We start from the raw sequence: 23751 nt of genomic DNA, 5'->3' as shown, positions 1-23751 counted from the left end.
CAAGTTTATATGCTAAGATTATGTTTAGTTTTATAAAACATTATCAAACCATCTGCCAAAGTATCTGTATCATTAGAGGCCCAATATCTATAAATATGGGTTGATAACAAGGCATTCAGTATGCTCAGTGCTGTAGATTCAGGCCATTCTGATCAGTATGCATTGGTATCTTGGGCAGTTGTTTTAATTGCTATCATTCTGATGATGTGAGGAGAATCTTTTTATTTGCCTATTTGTCATTCCTCTTTCTACTCTGTTGACATTGTCTATGAAGGCCTTTGTCCCACTTGTGAAATCAGGATGTTTTTGTTGGGTTATTGTGCCATAAATTGACCATAAAGAAATATAAAGTAACATGAAGTTCACTGGAGGTTCTTAAGGAGAGAGAGATAAATATTGAGGGACAAGTGATGGATACCATTGAACTCAATGGAAAAATATTAATTTTCTATCATTGACAGCACCATAGAGCAATGAGAGACATGAGTGAATTGTGCATCTCAGAATGACTGTACATATATGTACAGAATGTACAAAGGAAAAACTTGGAAGGTCTCCAACATGGGACATAATATTTGAGGAGGTGCTCATGACCCCAGTTTTGTTATTATACATTGTATACTTGCATCTAAATATATTATTGATGGAAGCTGTCTCTCTCTTTTATTAATGTTTCCTAATTACACTGCTCTGAATCTACAGTGTTATCATAGTTCTTGTGGAAATAGTTTTATTTAAGAAAATATTTTAAGTTTGTATGACTAGTATTGTGCTAAAATAGAATTCGTTTTACCTATGAACTGTCACAGATAGATAAAATAGCTACTTTACATGCAAATAGCCTTTTAAAACCAGAGACTATTATATGCTGATTCGCAGCATAGTCTGCCTGAAGTGAGAAAAGGACTAATAAATGCTGTGTTGCAAACCAATAATTAGATTCTCATTGTGGGATAAAGCACTCACAGGGTTTTCCTTTTGGGCCCCATAAATCTGACCATATCTTTTCATTCTAATGCAATTAAGTGATTTAGAGACATAACTTAACAATAAAATAAATGCCTGGGCCTCAATGCCCTGCACGTAAAACCTGAGATTTCAGAGAGATGACGCGCCACTCATTTAGGAAGTTGCTCTTAAATGTAACAGCTTGTAGTTAAGCTAAAAATTCAGCATCACTTGGCTCTATACTCTGGTGCTATTTGTTATTTGCTCACCTTAAAGATTGTTAATACCATTGCTCTGTCTCTCTATCAGCAGTGTGGTGCCTGTGTGCTGGACAAACCATATTCAAGTATGGTTTCTAGACAGGGTAATTACCATGCTTGGGAGTATACGTAAGCCTTCCGATTGTGTGAATCCCCATCTGTAGTCCACATCAAATCCAAGGGGAGAGGGAGAGATGTTGAAAGAGGAGTAATGATCACCAAAATACATACAGTTGAGGGAAGAGAAAGGTGTTGTAACATTGTACAGCTCCATAGGGCAATGCGAGGCACAAGTGAATTGTACATCTCAGGATGATCAAAAGGGAGGACTTGAAAAGTCCATCATCACATGACTCATTAAAACAGAAATTTGTAGCCTTCCTTCTCACAACTTCTGGGTTGATCTGAGTAGGCCCTGGAAGTGTTCCTATCTTCCAAGTTCCCAGGTAGGGCGAGTGCTGCCTTTCTTAGGACCACACATTGGCAGCCACACTGACTTGGTACTGTAAAACTCCCTGTCTTCAATACTGTATGCTTTTTTACAAAACAGGTTAAGAAAAAATTAGGAGAATTTGCCATTGTGCTAATTCACTAGACCAAGGATTAAGAAAAGCATTTCTTCCGTAGGACATTGTAATAGAGATCTTATGCTAACATCTGGGGAACAATATATCTATTATTAGAATATTAAACTGTTGGTGGTCTTATTTATGTTTAGGAAAATGCCAGTTTCACAAATAAATCAGAAAACAGAAATCCTCTCAAAAACGTTGAAGAGTTCATGACACAAGGTTCTATCATCATTAATGTGTCATGCATAGATTATTATTCTCAGGGTTTTTTGATCATTTCCCCCACCCCAAGACTGCTGGCTTAGAGTAACTAAATTTAATGCCTAAGTAATAGTGCCTAGATCTTCTTTTGTTTTATAGTAGATGGGACTTCCAGCATCCATACCAAGTCATTCACTGGCACGTGCACAGTTGTTTGATATGGAAACCACTGATCTCTGGGACAGCATTTGCACCTTAATCCAATGGGGTTGATCTGAATTTTCTGAATTGTCAGTCTTTAGACATTGATTTTTTTTTTCTGTCTTCCTTCCTTTCAGTGCCCCGGACATCCCTCCATCCCTTTCTCTCCTTGTCTTTCATTTGAGCTAGTGGTCAAGCCCAGGGTCTTCCTAGTGTTTAAGCACCTAAAGGTACTGAGGGTGATTGTTGTGTGAAGAGTAGTCTTCAAGATGCTGAGCAGTTCAGCAGGAAAAAAAATGAATGTGTGATGTGCATTAGTCATATTGGTAGGAGTCGACTTGGTCCAAAAACTGAATTTAAGATTCTCACAAACACTGAAATGATAACTTTCTCTATGGGTTTTAATAGAGTCGTCATTCTTTAAATCTGTGATATATTTAGCAGCTTCCTGTGGTAAAAACCAAAGATGAGGCTGTGCCTGATTACTGTAAGAGGTATTCAATGTTTGTCTTCATTTGCTTTTGAAGAAGAAATGGAAGTTGTTTCTTGATCCTTCCCTGGGCACCATAAACCAGTACAAATCCCGCTCCGTGGGCTTTTTTTCTGTGTTCCTGTGAGTTTCTGACCTCAGCTGTCCTGTTTACTTCTATATTCCACGTGTCTTATGCAGCCTGCAAGGCAGCTCTTAGGCACTCAATAAATATTTGCAGAGTAAATGAATTGACATTTTTAAAAGGTCAGAGTTGTAAAAGAGGCTCTTCTTTGAAAGTTTATAATTTGGAAAATATAAATTATGTTGAAATGGTGTGTGATCATTTGAAAGAGCATTCCAGAAAAACAAAACAAATCCTCAGTAGGTGCATGAGTGGCTACAGAAGACACAGAATTGCATTTCCTTGGGTTTCTATGCACTTTCATTTGTTAAGGAGGAAAGGTCTTCCTAAATCCTTTAATTTAATGTTTTTGAAATGTTTCTACTAAGGAACTCATTGAAGTAGATGTTATTTTGGTGTTCTGGGAATGGTTGCTTTTAATTCAGGACACTGTCTCACGGAACTACATAGGATATCATTATTATATAGTGCCAGTCTATTAAATGTATATTCAGGGTTGTCATGAAATAAGATATGTGAAAATATTATGAGATATTTTCATCTCAATGAGAAAATTAAAGGTACTTTCAAGTAAGCTAAAGCTCATCAGGGTCTGGCAAAGATCGGAAACGCTTTTGGCCTGTGCATTTTGACCTTGTGTTACCACTTTGACCTTGCAAATACAGGGAGTAAATGAGTGACCGAAAGTCCTCTCACCAGAAACTACACCTGCCAATAGTCCTGAGGAAATAATTCTGTTGGCAAAGTACATGAATATAAGATTATCTGTGAGGACTTTCATTCCATTTTTATAATCAAAATAGTCAAAACCTAATTATGAATTAATGACGGATAAGCTACCTAATTTCTGTTGAAGAAGTTCTTTTACTGGTCTGCAGTGTCAAGATTGTTAATGACTATTACAGACTTGAAGGTATAGCTCAATGATACTGCTCTTGCCTAGCATGCACAAGACCTGGACTTGGACCCCAGCACTTGAAGTAGAGGGTAGGGTGTTACAGAAATCTATCTGTGGACTTAAAACCACAGCTGTGACTCTGAACATAGTCAGCCTCAGACTTGTTTTGGCCAGCAGGACTAAGGATGGTTTTTACATTTTAAAGAATTATGAAAGGAAACAAACACAAGACAGGGAGACCATGTGAATGCCAAATCCCAAAAGATTTACCATGTAAATCTTGACAGAAAATGTTTAAAGGCTCTTAATATAGAATGCTGGGGGGCAGGGGTAAGTTAAGCTGATGAGGGTGAATTTGAAGCATACACCATAGTACATGTGTAATAGTGCCACTTAAAAATGTATTCAGTACTATTCGTAAGGGTAGATACTTAAGGCATTAAAATGTTTGTGTCAGGGAAGACAAGATCAATACTTTATATTACTATAAATAACAATAGCATATTAATATAATACACTATATTTTTGGGTCTCCTTAATTTTATGATTTCTTCCAACAAATTTTTTTTTAATTTGGTGTGGAGGAAAAAGGAACATATCTAAGTTGTAAGTGACAAGATGCATTTTCCATTTCTGAAATTAAGAAGCGAAGCTGAGGGGTAACATAATTAACAAAGAAGGACACAAATATAAGACAAAAATGGCAACACTGACAGCAGATGCTGGCGAGGATGTGGAGAAAGAGGAACACTCCTCCATTGTTGGTGGGATTGCAAGCTTGTACAACCACTCTGGAAATCAGTCTGGCAGTTCCTCAGAAAATTGGACTTAGTACTACTGGAGGACCCCGCAATACCTCTCCTGGGCATATATCCAGAAGATGTTCCAACCGGTAAGAAGGACACATGCTCCACTATGTTCATGGCAGCCTTATTTATAATAGTCAGAAGCTGGAAAGAACCCAGATGCCCCTCAACAGAGGAATGGATACAGAAAATGTGGTACATTTACACAATGGAGTACTACTCAGCTATTAAAAAGCATAAATTTATGAAATTCCTAGGCAAATGGATGGACCTGGAGGGCATCATCCTGAGTGAGGTAACCCAATCACAAAATAACTCACACAATATGTACTCACTGATAAGTAGATATTAGCCCAGAAACTTAGAATACCCAAGATATAAGATACAATTTGCTAAACACATGGAACTCAAGAAGAACAAAGACTGAAGTGTGAACACTTTGCCCCTTCTTAGAATTGAGAACAAAACACCCATGGAAGGAGTTACAGAGACAAAGTTTGGAGCTGAGACAAAAGGATGGACCATCTAAAGACTGCCATATCCGGGGATCCATCCCATAACCAGCCTCCAAAGGCTGACACCACTGCATACACTAGCAAGATTTTGCTAAAAGGACCCAGATATAGCTGTCTCTTGTGAGACTATGCCGGGGCCTAGCAAACAGAGAAGTGGATGCCCACAGTCATCTATTGGATGGATCACAGGGCCCCCAATGGAGGAGCTAGAGAAAGTAACCAAGGAGCTAAAGGGATCTGCAACCCTATAGGTGAAACAACAATATGAACTACCCAGTACCTCCCGGAGCTCGTGTCTCTAGCTGCATATGTAGCAGAAGATGGCCTAGTAGGCCATCAGTGGAAAGAGAGCCCCATTGGTTGTGCAAACTTTATCTGCCTCAGTACAGGGGAATGCCAGGGCCAAGAAGTGGGAGTGAGTGGGTGGGGGAGCGTGTGGGGGACTTTTGGGATAGCATTGGAAATGTAAATGAAATAAATACCTAATTTAAAAAAATAAAAGTTATTGTTGAGACCAAAAAAACCAAAAAACAAACAAAAAACAAAAAACAAAACAACAACAACAACAACAACAAAAAAAAAAAAAACCAATGGCACCACTGCCAGATTTCCTTTGTAGTTTCACCATCTGATAAATTAAAGTATTCATCCATCTTCTATATGAAATAGTAATCTCAATGCCCAAAAGCAATCAACAGCCCTTGCAGAGTATATATGATGAATGAAAACAAACCACAGGACAATTGTGATGAGCTAGAGTCAGTCAGGTTAGGAAGGGTGGAAAATGAGTAGCTTGTGCTGTGCATTTTAAGAAGTAATTGTAGCCAGGGAGATGATTCATTTAGTAAAACACCGGGGGCACAAACTATCCTGAACTATCATTCTCAGAACCCATGTCAAAAATTGGGCATGACAGCCCACTCTGAGCTCCCACGCTTGTGAGGGAGCTTGTTGTCCAGCCAGCCCAGACAAAGTGCTGCGCTTCAGGTTCAACTCCATCACAAAAAACGAAGGTAGAAAGCAGCTGAAGAAGACACCATCTTTGACCATTGACCTGTATACACACACATACATGCCTAACTCCATTCTCATGTGACCAAACCAACATACCTTTACATACAAACACAAATTAAGCAAGATCTATGTGTGCATAGAAATTCAGCTTAGAAAATGTCATGTTACTACTATTAACAACAGTAATTCAATGACCTTTTTGCCTACAGAATTAATAGTTCAGATTGTGGCATGAGCTCAGAACCTGCAATGTTCTGAAGCTTATGCCCTTCAGTATAAAGGAGACACAGAAGAGACAATGACTTATCATCCCCAGGCCTCGTGCTGGCAACTATTCACAGAAGAAAGCTGCAACCCAGGGGAGAGCAAATAAATACACTACCACATGAGAAGTCTATATTGTAATGAACTGATAGTTAATAGCAGAAAGAATGAGGAGGGCCCTAGAAAACAGACAGAAACGCACAGCAGTTTTTGGACCATTTAGTGTGTACAAAAAGCCTAAAACTCTTCTATTGTTCCTAAGGGAACCACTATCGTACAGCAAAGAAAGATGATGGTAACTATTATTGCTCTTTAAAAAGCTCTTGTGCATTTAATCTCAGCCATCATATGATTTGGGGAACTGATTCCCCATCCACATACTTAGAAACTGAGGCACCAAAGGGTTCAGATGAGCATTAAGGCTAATACAGATCATTCAGGTGAGAAAACTACATCACTTGGTCCAGCCTTAGGATCTATAGAGGACTGTGATGCTGAGTCACCAAGTCGGTATCACTGCATGTCTCATTAAATCAAGGGGAGCAGATAGACTGGCTCTTAAAACTGATATAAATAAAAAGGTGATGTTCGGTTAACTGGAAAAATTCACTGGCATGGAATGCCTCGTAACTCAAAAGTGTCAGGGTCTGCAGAGATGAGTTTCTTGGCTTTCTATCTCATTTTATCAAATAAGTATTTACAAGCCCATTTGTGTGTGTGTGTGTGTGTGTGTGTGTGTGTGTGTGTGTGTGCGTGTGTGTACACATACATATGTGTGTATGTCTGTATCTCAAATAGCTTGTGATGTCTACTGTAAAAGCATTGGCAAATAGTCCAGTTGGCCTTTGCATGCTAATGCATCACATAATAATCTCTATAGGGTGGATTCCACAAAAATCTATTAGGAGTTATCACTAGATAAAATATGAAGCTTCGTTGCACTCTGTTGTTGTAGTAGGCATTACTTTTTTTAAACAGAGGCATTTTCTTTTGATATAAAATATACATTTTAACTGTGCCAGAAACTATCTGGCATACTTGAAAAATATCAAATATAATTCCTTGTATACAGTGTATTTTCCCAAACCATGTTGGTGATTGGCCCATCTTTGAAACCTCAATAGAGATGGAATGAGCAACTTGACAACCCATCTTTAGGTGCTGCATAATGACTTTGCTTCTAGTGCCAATGTTTATTGTTCTTTTTATTGCTTATTATTTATTGCTCTTGAAAAGATTTGGGGGAGAAGAAAGTCTCGAATAATGCAATGTAAAGTTCACACAGAAGTACTAAAACCTCCATAGTCCTTTTGCCTTTTCTATGCATTTGCAGGTTCTATATTGAATATGAATTTGAAGGACATTTACATTCATCATATGGCTTCCCTCTAGGTCTACTTTTAAGTAAATGCTTCTTTATAAAGGACCCTAATTGGGGCCAGTGAGGTGAATCAGAGGGTAAAGGCTCTTGCCACACATTCTGAAAACCTGAGTTTAATCTTCACAACCCACATAAAGGAGGAAGCAGTGAGCCCACCGTGCATACCAATAAACACATATCACACACACAAACACACATACACTAAATAAATGAGCTCATTTATTTCTCAGGATTTCACTTCTATCAGAAAGCCAAGAGTTTTCTTGGTATTTCCATCTGTGTGTTTGACTCAGGTAAGGCCCATAGCTAGTTAGGACAGCAGCTTCCTTTCTCATTGACCGCTCTCAACATCAATGAACCAGACATCTACTCGCTATAATTAGGAGGCCCTGCGGTAGAAAGGGAACTTCCAACACACCTAACATCTTCCTTTAACCACCCATTGACTTCTCTATCTTGATTAAAGGACCTTGACTTGTTTTACTTAATCTATTCCTTTCTGACTCATATTCTCTGTATGTTCCATACTATAATGAACTGTGTGTGCTTCCCCTCCACTGCTGCCCTATCGCATGTCCTCCACATAAACCCAAAAATGTGTGCAAGCAAGTACTTATCCAACCCATGGTGGATGGTGCAGCTGCCCATGCACTAAATTCCACGTCTCCATGATTATATATATATATATATATATATATATATATATATATATATATATATATAATATATTCAATATATTCAATATATATATATTGAATACATATATTGAATATATATGAATATATTGAATATATAAATATATATATGTATACACACACACGCGCACACACACATATACATCCAAAGACCTCTTTCGTTTTCACAGTAAACTCTGCACCATTTCCATTATTCTTGTCCTCTATTTGGGCTTGCATTATGTCTTATGCTGTGTTTGTGTGTGTGTGATGCTTACAGGATTTTGTTTAAGTCATCATCAGGCTTACCTCCCTGCTTGTGAATTTAATAGAATGAAGGATCTTGTTTTCTTTTTATACTATCTCTCTTAATAGTCCTCAATACATCAGTAGTCAAGGGTGTGTGCTTACTGTAGCTCAAAGCCATGTTCTATGCAGCAGCAGCAGCAACAACAACAACAACAAACCAACAACAACAACAACAAACCTCACAAGTTCTTCTCCACTGTCCTCATTTTACAACAAACAAGAGAAAAGCAGCAAGCTGGCCCTCTTCACGATGATTGAATGGGGACTAGCTAATTCTGAACTACAGCCCAGAGTGTCTGATTCCCAGTTCAGCATGTCTGTTACCAGGCAACCTTGACACAAGGCACTCAGAGCACCCACAGGACTCGTTCCAGGAGGCAACAGGGGGGGGGGCACCCATGTGGTTCAGTGGAAGCTTGCCCACCCTTGAACAGAATCGAGAATCCTCACTGATAATTCACCTCTTTTTCACCTTGCCCCCTGACTCTAAATTCTCCCTATTTAAGTGCTAGGCAATGAAACCATCCTCTCTCAGGAAGAAAAAAATCAATATCAAATGCAATTTTGTTCATTTATCAACATTTATTCATTTTGACTACAGCAAAGTATAAAAGCAACTTCTTTTTTAAAAATTTCACTAGCTATTAAATATTTTATGAAAATTTCTTTTTCTAGATCAGGTTAAGGAAGTAACTCGCTGGTAGAGTATTTGCCTAGCATGCACAATGCCGTGAACTTGATCCCTAGTACTAAAGAAAGCTGAACGTGGGCAAACCTAAAGTGCCTATTCACTAACACATCTGTATTTGTATTTTTAAATTAAAACCTGAGGTTTCTTATTTCACTTAAAAACTTTGTACTTTCAAACATAACAAACAGGAAGTGTAGGGGATTCTAATGGATTCTCTTTGGCTGTGACCCATGCTAATGGGTAGAATAGCATACACACCATTTGTATGAAAAGTTGAAGTATATTAATTCTTTAATTTCCCATGATAATAAACAACACTCTCTTTACCGAATTATTCTAGGGCTAAAAGTTGAATTGTTGCATAGGAAAACGACAGGGAAGCATAACAGAAAAGTTGACAAAGGCAGTTATGACTTTTAAATGGAATCATAGTATAGTTCAATAAATACACTTAAGCCTTTAGTTTAAAAAAAAAATCTTCCAGCTTTAGGTTTTGATCAACTAAAAGAAAGACACAGAATGAGAAACATATGGTAGGACACATGTGGTATTGTCCCTCTGGGTCAAAATAGTTACATGAGGGCCTGGGAGGTGACTCAGTAGATAAGCCATTTGCAGGGAAAGTATACCATGCAAGTGTAGCCTGGCGTTCAGTGCTCCAGCATCCACATAAAACCTAGGCAGGTGTGGTGGCCTCCTTGTTATTTCATATCCCATGAGGAAATATAGGGGATTCCCAGACAAGATGACAAGCTATACTATCTGAATTGTTAAGACCTCGCCACATGAATAAATTGAGGCACAGCATTGGCTACATTACCAGGTAAGGGCCTGTGCCATCAAGCTGGAATTTCTGAGTTTGATCTCTGAAACCTGCAAGGTCGAAGAGAAGAACTCACTGCCACAAGCTGTGATCTGATCTCCACACTCATACATGGCCTGATACACATGCTCAGGTACCTGCACACACACAAATACACACACACACCCCTTTTTAAAAAAGAACAATAAAAATAGAGACACCACATGCATATGCACACCCACACCCACCCACATGTGCACAGACACACATGTGAACATGCATATGCACATGCACACCATACATACAGATCTAAAAGCCAAAAAATGGTATCAGTCAGAGATGTCAGGAGCTGCTTCATGCTGATATTGGTGTGAGCAAACCAGCATGTAAGCTGAATAGAAGGTCTTTGCCTTTATGGGAGTGGGGGGAGTCAATGACGTCTGATGACACTGAGATTTAAGTTCGGCTGAATTAGCTCTCCTATGTACCTTGATTGTAATATTTAAACCTTTCAAAATGTAACCCTAAATTAAAAAAACAAAAACAAAAACAAAACTTGAGTGTCTTGGTAGTGCATGTTGGTGTAGTGACTGAATTTGGCTCATTTTATGTGCAAGTTAATCACTTGATTTAATGATGTATCAGTTCACTTATTTTCTGCAAGATATTTATCATAGATACGATGACACCTTTCACTGATGGCTGTACATAGTAAAAATGAATAATAGATAAACTCTGTTTAGCCTAATGGAGAACTAGTGTTTGATCTCTTGACAGAGAAGTTTTCAGTGGGAGAATTCTAAGAAAGGCTTTGCTATCAGGTGTGCATTTCAGACTACAGCATGTTGGGGTGAAAGTGTTCTCTTCCACGGCCTTCGGTTCTTATTCGTTTCTTCTTCTCTTACTCTTCGCTCTGGGGTATATATTACTCTTGTACAGTTCTTCAGGGAACTGTAAACTAGAAAGACAAGGAAAGCAATACATCTTGCTTACAGCCTTGTCTGATCCTATCTGTGAGGCTAGAGTAAAGAGATTAATGTTTTACTTGCTAGGGTTTAACTTTTGAAGTTTTTAAAACACTGAGCCAAAACTCAGCGAGACTGTAGTGATGTTACTTAAACGTAATGAAAAGATGCTGCTTTGATGCTTATTCTGAGATTCTTAGCTTTGGGCCATTGAAGTTCTTATTTAAAGATGTTTGCAGGTTACACGCATGAAAGGTTACTGGAGAAGACATTCCATCATATTGATGCCCTTCTTTCAGCAAATTCTATTAGTTTTGACTTTTGCCATGAAGGTAGTCAGAATCTTTGTAGTGGAAAACGTTTTTGAAAACTCTTGTTGGGTCATAAAATGTCTACCCATCTCCAACTGATGGGTAGTTATTAAAATCTGTTCTCTTTTAGTGGCCTTTAGAAAAGGAATGGGGGAGGGAACAGAAAGGCCTCGACTATAAGCAGGGTTACATTTTATGAGCTCTCATATTGCCCTCTTAATTTAAATCTTCCCTTACAAGTTTAGAGCCAACAAGCCTTGGAAACCAAGGTTGATTCAGAATTGGGTGGTATGTTAGCAGAACCTGGTTTTAAAAATGGACATTGTTTCTTCTTTTTTTTATTTACACACACATACATATGGTCAAGTACACTTCAGATCTCGTTTTGTGATGTCTGTGTAATAGTTTTCTCTAATGATAAAGCAAAAACAAAAATTGCCAGCCAACTCTCTTGATTATACTGGAGAAACCAAGCCAGACAGTTGTCCCCAAGTCTAACACAAGGAGCAGGATAGGCCCTGGGCCCCAGGTGCTTGCAACCATCCCTCTTCCTGCTGTCATGCTGTGCCCCTTGAAGGGACACCGAAGTTCCTTCTACTGTGCTTTTGGAATGATTGGATGTTCAGCACATCATCCAAGATGGACCACTTAAAGCTTAATTGCCCTTTAGACTGATTTGTGGTGTGTCTCCTTCACTCTTTTAACAGTGTTAATTTTATAAGCCAGTTTTATTACATGCACATCATGGCAGGGAGAAATATATTCTCTTTTAGAGTCTGGATTCCTCTTTCAAGTACCTTTTCTTTGAATAGCAGAAGGAGGACTAGAGAGATGAATCAGCAGTTAAGAGCACTGATTGTTCTTCCAGAGGACCAGGGTTTGATTCCCAGCACCCACATGGAATTACATGTCTGTAGTTCCAATTCCAGGGGATCTGACACCTTGTATAAAGCACTTCCAAAAGCACTGCCCACATATGATACACATACAAAATACAAACAAAACACCTATGCACAGGAAAATAAATTTTAAATTAAAAAAATTTAAATACTAGTAAATAACAATGAGAATTGAAATTGTGTATTACTTATTACTTAAACCATCAATGGGATAATTAATGTTTATCTACAGAACTGTTTTGTAATTTTCCCCTAATTACATCCAGGCTTGAGACTCCAGAATTCCTGAGATAATTACTCGCTGACAATAACAAACGGGTGGAATGTGTTGAACCACGTTGCAAACACTGCAGGATCAGCGGTATCTTATCACTGTGCCTCAGGCATTAAATCAACATTTAATTTATCCATTCACTTATGGGCATCTTGACAATTCCAGCTCCTGTGTTGCTGGGGTGGTGGTGGTGGTGGTGGTGGTCTGTGTGTGTTTGTGTGTTGTGTTGTGTTGTGTTGTATTGTGTTTTAGCTCATGTTCTTCTTATGCTGATATCTTGTTGGGTTGTCAAAATAACAAACAAGAAAGCAAATAAGTCATTATAACGTGGCTAACAGCGTACTGGAAGCACAGGGGTTAATGTGGTAAACACTGGGGGAACATGGACAACTTTGGGAGGGGATCTTTAGAAAAACTCTCTTAAGAGAGATGTTTGAATAGGTTCCCAAAGATGAGACTAAGCTGAGCTTGCAGGGAGCAAACACCATGAAGGCCAGCATCTGAGCTGGCACGTCACCACTTCCCAGTCCACTAACTGAGAACAATACCATCTTCCTCCATACTGGTCATGTGAACACTGTGCTGATATCAACAAATTTCAATGCAAAATGATTCATCTTGACTGACTATAAAACAAAGGGGGAAGGGAAATTGAAATCTCTCGACTTTCAGAAAGAAAAGAAAATTATTAGATGACATGAAAGTACAAGAAAACATTTAGCAATCCATATCAGGCCTTTGCAAATACTGCATTGTGTGATGCAGGCTGTCAGGGTTGGCATTTGTGGCCCACAAAGATCTTAGAGTGAGAATCGGCTTGAGCCTTGGAGAATGAATAGATTTGATGGGCTCAAAGGATGCGGTAAAATGAGAGAACCGCCTAAATAAAGATGCTAACAATGTCAGACCCTGAACAAAGTTTGAGACTATGAAATCTCACAAGAGACAGCCAGAGCAACCTTTGTGGGAACAAAGATGATAGACAGGCCTGATAGGCATTGTTAAAAAGATTAGGAGAGCAGCCAAAATCATTATGGTTTCTTAAACAAAAAATGTTAGAAATTATACAGCTTAATGGAAATGAGAAAACCTGATGGCTAAGGTAGGAAAACTGCTTTTAATCGTCCATTCTGGTTTACCTGGTGGTGAGAACATGGACTGTACTTATCTTCAAGGGAGCTGTGCACAGGACACTTCAGAGTTAACCCTGCTTCACCTTCTGGTGACTGAAGGTTAATAAATCAGATACCAAGTCCAAGGGACTCACTAAACATTATCAGTGATGGAACCAGGGAAGTTTATCTGAATATTCAATTATCAACTCAGTGTGGAACAGATTAAGTTTCAGAAAACAGCAAGATACCCGCATCGTGATATGTTCTAATGAGTCAAAGAAAAGATCGTGTGGCCAGGTGATGAGAACCAGGGATGCAGTTCTTCGACTCATAATTGAGCCATGGAGGTGGGGAAGCATAATTCTGACCAGAGCAAAATTGTCTAAAGAAAAATTTTCAGCCTCAAACAGGAACTAGGGTACCTCCTTGAGGATATATGTTATTATGATCATAAAACTACACCTAGCCTATAGAGTGAGCACTGTTGAATCTAAGGCTCATAAGTATAATAACTTGTGTATGTCTTTCCACAGCTTTCCAAAAGCAAATGCTACTGTTATCTGCATTTTCTAGGCAAGAAATCCTAGGCTCAGAGAGGGGGCCAAGATGGATCAACTTGAAGCAGTACAGCAGAGATTCAAACACAGGCATTGTGCCTTCAAAGCCTGAGCCTTTAGCTCACACACCATATGCTTATATCCAAGATGGTGTTTTAATTGCATAGTTTGACTTCTGTCTTATGTAACTGTCTTGAAAAGGAGTTAATTAACAGTTTTAAAAGTTGGGTGAAGACCAGAAAGTCCACAGATGGCCGGGCAGTGGTAGCATAAATCCTTACCATAGAAGACAGCCTGGAATTCTCAGGATAAAACAAAGTATTGGGGAGGAATAATGAATCCCTTGATCTATTTTATTACTGTTATTCTCTTCTTCCTATGCACTATTATTGCAAGAAAGTCTCTCTTTTAATGACAGTTGGTAATTCGTGGCAGAAATGACCTCTATTTTTTCTTTCTGATGCTACAAATATATGTGTGTCTTAATTTTTGCACAGTGTATCAGTTTACCTCAGTTGATTGCCAGGGTTTTCATTTGAAACTCCTTTCTTTCTAACTTTCATTGTTAAATGAGACTTAGCTTCGAAAAGAGTAGAGTTTGTATGGTGGTCTTCATGTGAGCATTACCGGGTCACTGTCCTTTGTGAAGCCCAAGTCTTTGGGTCTCTCTTTAGTGAGGCTCAGGTTCTGGAACAGGAATTTTGAGGAGTCCTTCTCTCTGGGGAAAAACATAGAGGACTTCCTTGACAAGCCCTGTGGGCAGTGATCACCCATTGGTAGAGGAAGGACCTTAGCATCGTTCTCTGTTCTATTTGTCTGGACTTTTCCATCTTTGAGGAGAAAGTAGAAGGGAACAGTTCACCAGACTAAATCATACACTTTGAAGGTAAGGCGACAAAGTACCAATCTGGTGCCATAGCTGCTAGAGGGAAGGTATGTGGCTGTCCTTCCTTGAGTGACCCTGCCAGTTCTTTGATTTGAACCACTAGCTGAACAGATGTCACATGACCACTCTTCCCAAAAGCACAGTTCAGCTCAATGGGAGTTTCTGCCAAACATCTCATTGTTTTTATTTAACAGCAACAAGTTCTTACTCTCACATTTATGATTATCCATGATTTTACCATGTGGACACTGCCCTATCTGCCCACGCGCTCATTTGATCTGACAAGTCACTTTATCCTGCAGGCTCCTCATGCATCTATCTGTGTCAGAGTGATCCCCCAGGGGAGAGCATGGTCACACCTGACGCCTCTCACTAGTCTTTTCTTAACTCCAAGCCGGTGTTGTAGCTATTCACCTGAAGACCATCTCCACAATAGAATCTAGCTGGCTCTTATTATCTGTGTTTAAGTACTTATGTGAATCTTCCTACCATACCCTGGGCATACAACCTGTACCTAACTTAACCTTTACCTATTTCATTTAATCTCATAGAAAGCTAAAACTGAAGGGCCTAGATACTGTATACAGTTAACTCTTTCTAAAGCTCCTTTTTTTCCCTCTGTGCCCCACTAAGGAAATGTGCCTAGGATAAACCTACTTTTCAAGCTAAGAAATGGTGTCCAAAAACAGTGAGTTCATCTCCTGGCCTGCATGAAGAAATTACCTGAATAGTTTATGGTGCTTTCAAATGCCTGAAACAGCAGACACAAGCCAGCAATTAAGGTCAAGGAAGTAAGACCCACATGTCTGAACTGGACATAAGAACCCCACAGTGCAATAGCCCCGAACTAACTCATAATCTACTACTTGTTTCAGACAGAGTTGCAAAGTAAAGTACTAAATATGGATGATAGTGGAGAGCATTAATGTTTTACTTGGAATAGTAGCTTACTTAATTGTTTAACTTTTCAGATATTTCGAAAGAAAGCAGTGGAACTTGGGGTAAAATTGCTACCTGCATTTCATACTCCCTCTGGAATACCTTGGGCATTGCTGAATATGAAAAGGTAAAAGTCTTCATTTTCAACAACATACTTTAAGGTGGAATATCTGAGACTGTGGCCTCATGAGATGGTTAATTACATGTGTGATGCTGACAGCGGACCTCAATTGAGTGTCTTAGACCTGTGTTGGAAGCTCTTAGACCTTCAGTGTTCTACGGCCTCAGATGGGCTGCTGTTGTGAGCTAACATAGTCCCAACAGAATCATGTGAAACAGATTTGAGCTGAAGTTTTTCCGTTTTACAGTGCTCTTGTATTACTGGTACCGCCCCACTCACTAAATACCAAGAGCATGTCATCTTTTTAGTTATCGGGAAAGCACTTTGGTTAAGCAGACCCCTGAAGTTGCTTACTCTGAGAGTAGTTTAAACCATTGGAAATGGAGATATTGCAAAAGTATTAACGCTTAGACTAATCAGACTTTATTTTTTTAAAAAAAAAAAATGCTGGTATATCTGAATATCCGAGGTTGGGAGCAGCTGAGACTTTGAAGTCCATGATTGTAAAGAGCAAATGGTCCATTGACATATCCACCAGCCCCTTTGCATGGAGAAAACCGGCAAGCTAAGACCTTAAGGGCTGTGTCTCAATCGATAAACAAAAACAAACAAACAAACAAACAGGCCAGCCAAATATTTTCTAGTGCTTCTAAGGGAGTGAGTTGAGTTTTCATTGCAGTTTTAATATTTCATCAATTAAACAATTTTGTTTTAAGCTTTCCTTCTTAACACCATTGTACCCAGAAGTTACTGATAGCATATGGGCCTTTTTGGCTAAGATATGGTGATGTCGACTATCATGATCAACATAAATTGTGATAGGTTCTTTACAGGTGTTTCGCATATGATCCTCAGAAGAGCTCAATACAGTCACCCCTACTGATTCTCCACTTTGTTCATGGGGAACTAGAGTCACAGAAAGATTAGGGATCTCTCAGGCCAGACAGTAAGCTAATGCTACCGGACTGCTAACATATGTACCGAGATGATTATGTGCACAGTGATACAAGTCCACAGGAAGCTTTACTTACTTTAGAAACACTACTGGAAACCATGGAGTAGTCTGACAAAACCAGAACACTTAATTACCACTTCAGTGACATCGTATCCCCAAGTTAGACATGAAAAATCATGGAAAGTAACCATTGGGGTTTTTCAGGTTTTTTTTTTTTTTCCTTTAGTGAAAACAAAAAACAAAAAAAAAAAAAACTTCAAGATTCTGTTTTGTTTTCATTTATAAATTACCTGTATAGATGTTGCAATTACATTTAACTTGTTGATAAGTGAATCTCTGTGCCTCTCTTTGGGGCAGGTTGGCCATATTGAGGCAGAAAGACAGAGGAGTTGCACTATAGGGCTGTATTAAATTAAGCTAGTTTCTCTACCAAATAGTGTGATATCTCGGGATTTGTTTTCTCCGTCAGGGCTCCCGAGGCCACATCTGTGAGCTTGCATATTATCTTTCCAAGTTCTGTAGGATCTCAAGGCAGGTCTGCCTTTGAGGTTGGCCTGAAATAGTTTGATTTTATATATATATATATATTCTTTGTATTTTGCTCATGTAGGCTTTCTCTATTACCTCCCAGATCCTCAACCTTTGTATTTGTAGGTAACATTCTGACCAAGATACTGTTTCATTCCCTTCAATAAGATCTGGTCAGAAAAACACTCTACAGTTAGCTCATGCCCCCTCCCCGTGCCCACTGAGGAAGCTGATATAAGCACAGCAGTATTCTAATTGCTCACCAAGACACTTGCTTCTACATTTTCTCCTGCTTCTTCAAGGTTTTGTTTGGAGCAATCTCTATAAATTCTGCAGACTTGTTTATAAACTGGAAGGCAGGCTAGTTCAGTAGTCTTTGATGATCCCTCCCAGGTTAACAGACTAAGATTTTGATCAACCTGGACCTTTTCTGATAAAATGGACACTCCTTTAAAAAAAAAAAAAGATATTCAGTTTCCAGAACCCTAACCATGCAAGTACACCTCGGCCCTGAAGACTTGATTAAGATCCTAGAGTAGACACTGGCTCTAACTTTTACTCCAAGATTCACTGGAGCCAATGCTGAGGCTCTCTGCAGTTGAACAAAGCCTTTTGAAAAGCAGGGGGAAAGAATGGGCCTATTTCTTTGCATATATTGAACTGTGTAGTATAATATTTAATTGGTTGTGATGTTTCTTGAAATCATTGTAAATATTATTAATTTTACTCTGTTTCATGTTTTTCTTTCTAATTAGTGAGGTGGATTTGCTTAATGAAATCTTTAGTGGACTACAGAAATATTTTTCAGTTCACAGAGGAATACTATTTAAATCTTGAATTTTCCTCTGTGTGTGTGTGTGTGTGTGTGTGTGTGTGTGTGTGTGAGCATGCACACTGGTCAAGAATTGTTTAACTGGGACATTCAGATTTTTTATAAGACCATCCTTATTTTGAACAATATTTTGTATTAGGGCATTGCTTCAAAGATTATAAAACAATTGTATATGGCTTTTAAAAAATATTGTATTTATTTATGTATTTCCAATGTTTTCTTTTAAAGTAAGGGAAATTATGTAATCATCTGGCAGCTGATAGGAACATCATTTTTGTTGGTGCTGTTTTTTTGGAGGGTTGCCAACATAGATGAGTCTTGTTGCTGTTTTCACTACTAAATGTTTTATCCACTCTCATTCCTGTTTCCCAAACAGCAATGACATGCCACAAATTTACAAAATAAGCATTGGCAAAGTTATAGTAGGATTCTTGGTACTCATCTGTCTAGTTAAAGCATATTAATTGAACCTAGTCTCTTTCCACCTGAAAAACTTGTGTTATCAACTTGAAATTTTCCCAGTGGGGGGAAATGGCCCTTGGAATATGCCTATTGTATGCTTACAGATTGTGGTTGCAGTTATTTACGAGTGTGCTATTTCCTTTGAGTCTGTATTTTCACAGTGAGGCCCAAAGAAAGAGGACAGCTGGCATAGAACTTTTCTAACCATTGAAGAATGTCACTAGTAAGTTTTTTAAAGGAGAAATGAGGAATTGGGTCCAGTAAGATCCTATTTTCTCAATTATCTTCTCAAAACAGGAGAATGTTTGTAGACTTTATGCCCAAGGTATGCAGATGGCAGGACAGACAGGGGTGGAGGGGGGCGGACGTTGAGGATACTTGGTAGAATAGGATGGGCAGTTACTGCTGACTGGCTTTGAAACTCAGCACACACCCTGTTAAAGGGATCAGTGATTGGAGGCTGTGTTGGTATAGTATAGCATTCTCTTCTCAGTTTTGAAAATAGGAAAACTGTCCTTTGCCAACATCCACACGAAATGTAAACTTACTGCTTTTACTTGTGCACAGTCCCCTAATATCCAAGTTATCACCTACAGAGAAGTGGTTTCTTCACTTCTCCATTGTCAAGAAGTGAGGATTTCTTTGTGTCTTGGCTGTAATGTTGTTCCATTCTAAGTCTGGGGAAGGTTCTCTACTTCTGTTCACCTGACTTTACTGATGAGGTTGACATGCAAACCCATTCCCTCAGGATCCACAGCCTGGTTGTTAAAGCAGAATATATATTTTTTGCATGTGGTGTTGCAAGCTCACATTTGAAATTTACAAATATAGGATAGTTTTGCCAAGCAGAGATAACTGCTTACTGGGTTGAATTTAAAACAAGCAGCATTTTGAATTGGGAAGGTTTATAAGTTTGGAGCCAAAATACCAATAGGGCAAATTGGATTTTGTTATTTATGTAAGCTGAAAAATATGTAGGGAACCTAATTTACTTATGTGTTATCTTGGGAATTCTGTCCCAAACTGTGGGTGGAGAGGAGCTGAGTGCTTTTCTTGTACGTATCACCAACTCTTAATTCAAGAGCTGCATTTTCAGTTGTGAGTTAGTTGGAATTGTGACTTCATAGCTAGTTGCCATTAGATAGCTTAAGTGTTAACAAGAATTGACTAGACTAATATGCCTACCTCCCTAGTACTCTTGTGGAAAAAGCCTCTGCAACTTGCCCAATGTCTCTGCCAAACAAAACCAATGCCATGCTAGCAGATTAGATTTTTGTGTAACCTAGTTTCTTTAATGACAAAATGTCAAGGTTTGATGTCTGATCTCATTACTACTATTAGCAAGGGGGCCCTGTGCATTTATTTTTCTCCAGCTTACCACAGAAAACTCATTTATGTGGGTTTCGAAATCAGGCATTTTACCGTTTCTTTATTTCTAAGCATAATTCAAGCTTAGGTGTAGAAGAGACTTATACCAGATTTTTGGTTTTCTAAAGTGCGTTCTTAATTTAAAATAATGTAGTTAATGTGCCCATTATTCATTTCCATCACCAGACATACAGTCTGGGCATTCTTAATAATTATTCTGTCTCTCTTGATAAATGAGTTAGTTTTAGCTATATTGTATTATCACTTCTTTCTTTGTGGATTTCCTAAACCGACACTTGCGGGGTGGGTATATTAAGTTAGTGGGACTCTCTGCAGTGTGCGTTTTTTATTGCTCACTATCAGGGGATGTGCTGGGACCTGACTGCTCTCTGTTTAGAGTCTCATTAGTCAGCAAGGTGATGAATGATGCACAACTCCCTCACCTGTTTTCCCCCTGCTTGGTAAAACTTTATGTGCCTGCTATTTTAATTATCTGACAAAGCACATACTGTATTATGTGTTGCATTGTTGTTTATATGCTTATAATTAAATTATAAATCGCATTGCCTGAAATAGGGTCTTAATTAGGAATAATACATAGCTTAATGTTTTCTGACAAAGAAAGATTATACTATATGAATGCAGATAACCCACTTACTGAGTTACTAATATTGGAGTGGTGTAAAAATGTTTATACATCATATTTGGGAATTTCAGTGGAAAAACTAGAGGAAACTGCTTAGTGGCCTAAATAATTTTAGTTTTCTAAATGTCTCACTATGATTTTACTTGGCAGTTAATGTGTATATTTCAACATTATCTTACTTGAATACCATGTTTTAAAGTTTCTAGTTTCAGACTCCAAAGAAATGCATTATGTCTTTAAAACAGGGCAGAATACAGTTTCTTACTTCACCTGCATAGGAGTAAGATTAGTAAGATCAGTAAACATTTTCTGAGTGAAAGACAGCAGGCTGACTTGATGATTTTCCTGTATCTTAGCAGACAACACACAGCTTCATTATCCTGCAGTGTTTTACACCAGTGATCTAAGCACACACACAGAATCAGAGCTTCCTCTGGCAGCTCGTGCTTTATTCATGTTCCAGAGGTCCTTTCCCAGTCAAAGACAAATTCTACCAACTCCAGAAGAATGAGTTTCCTAAGGATTCGAATCTGACTTCCTGTATTGAGTTTATATTTCCCCCATTGGCTATTTTCTTATACCAGGTTTATATCTAAGTCCATTTCCATTGCTAGTCGCTAGGAAATACTAATCAACCTTACTTGAAGATCTTAAAAGTGATGTGCTTAGTACAACTCCTGCTACCAAGGTGCGGTCTTGCGCAACACATTACTGCCAGTGCAGGATAAGTGGCGGGGAAATCAGTAAGCAAGTGGTCTGGGAAATGGCCAGTTTTCTCCTAACTTTGTCACAGACCTCAGATATGTAAAAGGGTTTCTGTGGGAAAGAATGGAAAGAATATGATGGGCAGGAAGGCTGGCGTTGAGTGGGACATCTCGGAGGCCAATTTTCTTTCTCTTAGTTGGTCTTTGCTGGGGTTATACATAGCCTCAGCTCCTGCACCATCCTGTAGTCCTTTTGAACACTCTGCTTCCATGCAAGTCAGACATTCTTCTTTTAATTTGAGAAAGAGATAGGGTTGGCAAATCCTTGTTGAAGGCTTTGATATCATTTAAAGAGCACCACGTATTTCTCACTCTGAAAAATAAGTAAGTAAAGGTCTCTAATTAGCAAGCCTTCTTTCCTGGAATAGTTCACTAGAGTAGTTAGTATATCAGCTAGTTAAAGGGATTCTTCTTCACTTGTACTTGAGGCAGAGTTTCATGTATGAAGCTGGCCTCAGACTGCTCAGGTACCCAAGGGTCACTTGAACTTCTGCTGCTCCTGGCTCCTCACAGCTAGCAGCAGCACACCTTGTTTATTGAGCTGGGATCTTACTTGGGGCTTTGTGCACACCATGCAAGCATTCTTCCAGCTAAAGAATGTGGTTTTTTTCCTTTAGAAATTACAACTCTAAGCAGAGAATTGCTTTACCAGGGACAATTTTGTAAAATAAATGTAATCTCTCAAATGGGAAAAAAAACAAAACAGCAACCTCTTTCTAGCTGCTCCTTCACAATAATGAAAACGAGTATTCATTGGCGATACCCCCATGACTTTAAAACTTGGGCCATTTTTTAACTGTCTTGAGTTTGTCTTTTCATGACTAAATCTAAAATAATACCAGCAATGATGAACTCAAAAAGATTTTTGTGGAAATCCAATTAATACATGAGAGAAATATTGCAGAGTAACACGCAAGAAAGAAACACAGGTTGGAATCATTTCTGATGTCCAGCCTTACTCTCAGTATTGAAGATAATGCTATACATAAAAGTGGCATATAAAGTAAGGGAGACAAGGACATAGCATTTCAAAAACTACTGAATTGGCTTATTAATTGTTTCAAGCTGAACTTTCTTAAGAACCATTGCCTGCAGAAAGGCCAGTTATTCGGTCTTTTCCTACATGCAGTAACCTGTAATTTGGGAGGCAGGCGGGGGTGGGGGGGGAGAAGTTCCCTTCTTCATATACAAAGCAAAAAGGATAGCACTGTTCACCGGAGGGTGGAATTTGGTGCCGGGATGAGCCTAAACTCAGGGTTTTAACCCTTAGCTCTCACGAGTATTCCCTCCCCTCCTGACTTCTCAGTGAGCCCTTGGAATAGACTCCTCTAGTCCAGAGATCCATATGTCCCACTACTCCTTTACATCTTAACTGTTCTCTCCGAAAAAGATGAAGCATCTTGTCTTAAACCAGATTATACCAGTGATCTAAGCACACACATAGACTCTGAGCTTCATCTGACGGTTGACTTTATTCATGTCTTAGCGATCCTTTAAGAAATTCTGAATATATCAAAAGATGGCCTAGTCGGCCATCACTGGAAAGAGAGGCCCATTGGACTTGCAAACTTTATATGCCCCAGTACAGGGGAACGCCAGGGCCAAAAAGGGGGAGTGGGTGGGCAGGGGAGTGGGGGTAGGTGGATATGGGGGACTTTTGGTATAGCATTGGAAATGTAAATGAGCTAAATACCTAATAAAAATGGAAAAAAAAAAAAAAGAAATTCTGAGACGACGTCTACAAACCTCAGAAGAATGAGTCATTAGTTGTTATTAACTAATTAAAGCGTGGATGTTCTTTTTCCTGTGCATCACCCTTGTATAAATGGAATTCCTACATCTAGATGAAAAGCCTCCATAAGAACAAAAGTGGAGGACAGAGAGACTCTCTTTTGCTCTACCATTAGGTAGAGTACAGCCAGAGTTAAATTGGTGGTCATGACCCTTTATAGTGGTCTTCAGCTTTCAAGCACCCAGTT

General features: G+C 38.9%; 1 protein-coding gene across 7 annotated transcripts in view; it reads left to right on the top strand.

Moving 5' to 3' along the window:
* The window catches only part of Man1a (mannosidase 1, alpha), a 171832-nt gene that overhangs the window by 83371 nt on the left and 64710 nt on the right, over positions 1-23751 (top strand). For 4 of the 7 annotated variants that reach the window (XM_006512568.3, XM_006512569.4, NM_008548.5 and 1 more), the window contains one exon: positions 16129-16223. The exons of the other annotated variants lie outside the window; for them this stretch is intronic. In XM_006512568.3, the coding sequence (XP_006512631.1) occupies positions 16129-16223 (95 nt within the window). The remainder of the gene's footprint in view (positions 1-16128; positions 16224-23751) is intronic. 7 annotated transcript variants of the gene reach the window in all.

The sequence above is a fragment of the Mus musculus genome, chromosome 10 (genome assembly GCF_000001635.26).
Source record: "Mus musculus strain C57BL/6J chromosome 10, GRCm38.p6 C57BL/6J".
Lineage (NCBI taxonomy): Eukaryota > Metazoa > Chordata > Mammalia > Rodentia > Muridae > Mus > Mus musculus.
Note: the sequence above shows the minus strand (reverse complement) of the source record. Positions and strands in the feature narration are given on the sequence as shown.